The 5,464-nt window shown below is 35.3% G+C and overlaps 1 protein-coding gene across 1 annotated transcript; it reads right to left on the bottom strand.

Moving 5' to 3' along the window:
* Positions 1–1,633: 1,633 nt before the first annotated feature.
* Positions 1,634–4,950, bottom strand: LOC103477664 (fucolectin-1-like). The gene is made up of 5 exons (XM_008430920.2): positions 4,753–4,950; positions 3,753–4,047; positions 2,784–2,938; positions 2,052–2,331; positions 1,634–1,924 (listed from the first exon to the last, which is right to left on the bottom strand). Exons 1-5 carry the CDS (start codon positions 4,814–4,816, stop codon positions 1,774–1,776), a joined length of 945 nt encoding a protein of 314 aa, XP_008429142.1. The 5' UTR covers positions 4,817–4,950; the 3' UTR covers positions 1,634–1,773.
* Positions 4,951–5,464: the final 514 nt, after the last annotated feature.

Below are 5,464 nucleotides of genomic sequence, written 5' to 3'. Positions count from 1 at the left end.
TCCTTGCACACAGCATTTTCTGAATCCGGGCATAGAGAGGATATAACGAGTCAAAAGGTTTTTAAAGTTTCAGAATAATTTTTCCTCTCTTAATACCATCAATAGCATTGCTGGCATCCACAAAACTATCCCATTCTCCTTTTAGACGATTAGACTGAGTTGCTTTGCCACGTAAAGCCAAATTTTCTGGAAGAAAAAAAAACAAACAAAGCAAAATAGCTGTTGTGAAACTAGTCCAAAACTTGTGTTTTATAATACACAAGTTGTGTCAAATCTTTACATTTGAAACATACTATAGCATTCTCAATTTCAAAAAACAAATATTTCAGATCTATGTTCTATGTTAAAATCCAAATTTTTATGGAAGGTTCCTGATAGATTTTGGCTTATTTCTCTTATGCACTGATTGTGCCTGCACTGATAAAAAAATTATATCCCAGATTTTTTAAAAATCCAAATACATTTTGCATCATTGTCACTAAATCCATGAGAAATTTTGTTGAACAACAAAGATGATGGCTCCACAGTTTAATAATTTGACTGTCAGTGAATCAACAAGACTGTAGAAGGAAAAACATTTCATACGCAGATTAAGGTACATTATGCTTACTATATTTATAAGCTGAGGCTGTCGTCAGGAGAAGCAACACAAGCAGAGCTGAAGGGTGTCTCATTGTTCTGATTTAGACTCCAGACAAAGTGCACAAAATATGCCTTTTAAAATCTATTTGTAAGAAAAAAAACAGAACTCAATGAACATTATACACTGAAAGAGAGACAATTCTGTACATTTTATTGCACGTACCTTGGTCTGTCAAATGTTACTAAAGAAAATGAGGAGCTACTGTTTATTAAGGAATATACGCAGGAATCTTATCATGACGTGTAATTTGTTACTCTGATTATGACTTTGCTTTTCCTTAGAATTAGATAACATGTATTGTGCAAACACGTGAGGGATTTGTCATGTGGCACGTTGCTCTTTGCTTTTCAACAAAGCATTTCTTATCTTGTATGTGATAGCTGCTCCTTCTGCCCTATTTTACAAATATAGGGAAAGACACTGGACAAGTTTTTTTCAAAACCCAGCAGTCAAGTTATACAGATGTTTTGTTTGTAATAATTTATGAAGTAAATTAGTATTGAACAGAACTATCAACATGTTTCATAGTATGTTTTACTCTTTCATGTTGGAAACATATATATAACCAAATGTATCTCATTCTAATTCAGTCAGCTGAATTTAACTCAGTTGAGTTGTAGAAGTATGTCATATCCTGGTGGGTTATGTGCAGGTGTTTGTTTAAGACTCTGTGACTGGTTGTGTCACAGAGCAGATGCAGCTTTCCTCAACTGTTTCCCATCAAGAGCAATCAGAAGTGGGATATAAGAAACACCACAGCACAGTTGATGCTGTATCAACTCAGTGTGGCTCCGAGTTTGTGTCGATCTCAGACAAAAACTCTGTCAGTCTAATCAGATATGACAGGCATTCAAGTTTTGCTTAATTTGTCATTTCATAATATCAGGAGAGATGTGGCGGTAAATGGAAGTAGGAGTGCACTACTTCTTAAGTGCACTATTCATGAAATCTTTGGAAAATACAGACGGTAAGGAAATAAAAATAATGGGACTCTGTTTTGCAAAATGTGTTTATTATAATGAGACTCAAGTCAATCTGCAGTTTATGCTAACCTTTTTTCTAACAAATTTATGTAATCATGGAAATTATTAAAAACAAACTCTTCCTTAAAAATTTTAGGATCTTTAAAATTAATCCAATCTGGAGCCGTACACTTCCACCTCACACAGATGGAGATACACAGTTCTTCCAGGTACGACAACGTTGATGTATCGACCGTCCATACCGTTGCACAGAAAGGTTTCAGTAAAACCTGGAGAGATGGTTGAGATCACAGCGCACCTGACAGAAAAAAATAAAAACAGGTACAGTATGAAATATTTCATATTTTTTTCACTGGATAAATCTTATGGTAAGGACGATATATACAATAATATATTTCAAATTCATATAGAGGACAGATTGTTACCTTTCATTGTTGTTTCCATTGTTGTCAAGTGAGTCTCCAATGCGAATTTCAGCTCCATTAATTCGAGTGAAGTCTTCTATCTGGTTGGTTATCTTAATAGAGAAAACTTTATGGGTTTTTCCCAGGTCAAGTCTCCACCAGGGGTTGAATTCATTTGCTGTAATACTGCATGAGTGCTTTGCAATGTTGGCTGCTCGATTCCCATCGATAGCGTTGTAGGCAACGTATACACTATACAGTGTAGACTGGGTAGCTTTACCATAAATAGCCAGATTTTCTCCTGAAAAACAACATTTTAAAATATCTACTGAAATACTGAATTTGGAATCAGGTCACAACAATAAGTATTTAGAGAAACTGTGCATGGCTTTGTTATAGACTCAGAGGTACATTTAATGACACTGATGTTGCTACAATAAATTGATAGTTTATGTTTGAAACAATGTGTCTGTATAAAAGTTCATGGATTATTTACACTCAGTTTCCACACTTGATGCACAATTTAATCTCATGGTCAAGTTATACAGATGTTTATAACTGTAAACTTGACCATGTTTACAGTGGTCAAGTTTACCACTTGAATCAGTCAAACTTGAATAAGTTGACTTATTCAACTTATTCAAGTTGACTTTATTTAAGTCAAACTTGACTTATTCAAGTTTGACTTATACAAGTCAAGTTTGACTTGAATAATTAGACACCTGAAGAAAATGGTAACAATGCAGGTCTCACCAGTTGGAGCACGGTAACCATAGACCTCCACTTCACAGAGTGTAAGGACTCTGTTAAAGCCAGGAAGTGACACAATCACATAACGACCTTCCACAAGACTTGTAAAAGTTATTCTCAGTGTCCTGCCAGGTGGGATGTGAGAAATTACAGCAACCCTAAAACAGAGAGAATCGGAAAAAAAAAAATCACATTTTTGCTTTAAATTAGGTTGATGAAAAACAAAATTAACTCCACTGCAATCAGTTTCCAGTAGCAAGCGAACCAAGCAAGCGAAGTAGCTTAGCAACCACCAGCGACCCGTTTAAGCAGTGCAATAGTTAGTAAAAGCCTAATCCTATACCAATACTTAATCAAACTCCTTTCAATATGTAGGATCAGCAGCCTTACTCTGGACTTCACACTGTCACCCTTGCCCTGTTTGGGCCAGCTGACCTGTAAAGTATTGTAGGTTATGACCAGGTCACTTAGAGACAGGGCACTCTAAGTGCCCTGTCTGTAAAGAGGGCACTTAGAGATTTCGTCTGTAAAGATTTCCTGTAGTCATAAAACCATATTTCCATCCATCCATATTTCCTTGTAGTAGATAATAAAAAGAAGTCTGAAATTATTTAATCACACATCAAAACAAGTATGACAATCTTCTAGCTGCTAGTTAGGAAAATATGAAAAACGTGAATACATAAAGCACCTACAACCATATTTCACTGTGAAATAATTTTCATTTTGGTTTTATTTTATTTATATTGCTGATTCCTAATTAAAGTAACCTCAAAGCACTTTATAAAACTAACAGATCTGATTTGCTTACATAAAAATTTAGTAATTTCAGTCAAGTTATAAAATAATGCATTCAATTTCCGTTTACTAGACCAATTGGTAAATCTAATTAAATTTGGCCAACTGCATGTTATCCTCACAAATTAAATGAAGCATTTGAAGGGGATAAAAATGTGTATCTGTGTTACTCACACTGGGTTTGATGTGCCATCATCCTGTAAGGAGTCACCAACATGAATTTCTGCTCCGTTAATGTTTTCTGAGCAGCAGTCTCCTCTGTTGGTTACAGAGATGGAAGTGATGATGTAGGACTCCAGCAGGTCCACCCTCCACCAGGGATATGTTCGTTGTCCAGTGTTTGTGCAAGATCCTTGTGTAAGATCGGGATTTCGGTTTCCATCAATAGCATTGCTGGCATCCACAAGACTATCCAAGTCTCCTATGAAACGATGAGACTGAGTTGCTTTGCCACGTAAAGCCACATTTTCTGGAAGCAAAAGGAAGGAAAGTCAAGACATGGTTGCATGAAGTGTTGTTGAGAGTAATTATCTAACAACTTCAGTTTGAAAAGGCAGGGCTTTTAAAGATTAGCATACTGTATGTAGAGATCCTGCATGGGAACACAGGACAGATAAACAGACAGGTTCACATTTAATCCTGTTGCCAGTTTAAGAAAAGAAGATTTTTTTTAACTGTGTGAGGAAATTGGAGTTATTGGAGCTCTGGTTTGTTATTGACTCTTTCCTTCACAGAGAAAAAAGTAAGAACTTTTGCATTAGTTAGCTCAGCATAAAAAAAATACAATTATATATATGTGGATATATATATAAGTATATAGATGTAATGCTCTTTTAGTTTTTTATTGCCTCTGTTTCTTTATTTTTTCATGTTTGCATGATGTAAGGTGTACAACAAGAAATAAATTGTGTGTTTGTGCACAAAAACATTGACAATAAAGCTGAGTCTGGGTACTTTAGAAAATATATCTCCATCTAGATCCTCAGAAAATTGAGTATAATCACATATTTACAAAAGATGTCGGTACAATCCGGATTGTTCACCACATATATGAGAAACTCAGCTAAACAACTGAGATCCTCCTGCCATAGTTTATAGAAGTTTCTGAACTACATCAGCGGACTTTCACCATGTAAAAATATTAATTGTAGACACAAAGGCAGATGATTCTTACTGTATGCAAGAGAGAAGACCGTCCCCACGAAAAGCAGCAGAAGCACAGCTGAAATGAGTTTCATTGTTCACAGCAGAAAAAAATCACAAAAACTTTGCTTAGAAATTGTCACATCAAATTACTAATAAAACCAGTTACCAGTGTAGTTTACAGAACTAGTTAATCTGGTAATCCGGTGGTCAGTATGTACACACTGGCTTTCAAAAGTCTTAGAAGAAAATGAGGGCCTGATTTCATGAAGGATATTTATACGGACATCTTTATGCAACACATACAGCATTGATTAATCATACACCAGCTATAACTTTTTTTATTCCTTACAATTGGATAAAGTTCATATCTTTCAAAGAAGCAGGTCAGACACTGCCAGTTGAAGGAAAGATTTATAGTAACTGTTAAACCATGTTCAAAACTGGACACACAGACCGACTGACACTAGAGGTATAAAGATCTGATGAAGTGAAGACTCCAGCAATACTTGATATACCAAGAAACCAGATTTATATAGTGGATATTTCATATAGTATTTCAAGGCCCTTACCAGAAATACATTGCTCTGTTGATAGATCACATCTTCATATGTGTCCTAAATGTGATTTACTGTGTAGTTTGAGAAATTACATTCTCAGACTTCCTGGTCACATCTTTCAGTAGAAATAAAATACTACAATAAAGTTAGTGCTACAGTTGCAATGCCAAGTGAACAGTAAAG

Source organism: Poecilia reticulata, linkage group LG16, assembly GCF_000633615.1.
Source record: "Poecilia reticulata strain Guanapo linkage group LG16, Guppy_female_1.0+MT, whole genome shotgun sequence".
Classification (NCBI taxonomy): Eukaryota; Metazoa; Chordata; class Actinopteri; order Cyprinodontiformes; family Poeciliidae; genus Poecilia; species Poecilia reticulata.
Note: the sequence above shows the minus strand (reverse complement) of the source record. Positions and strands in the feature narration are given on the sequence as shown.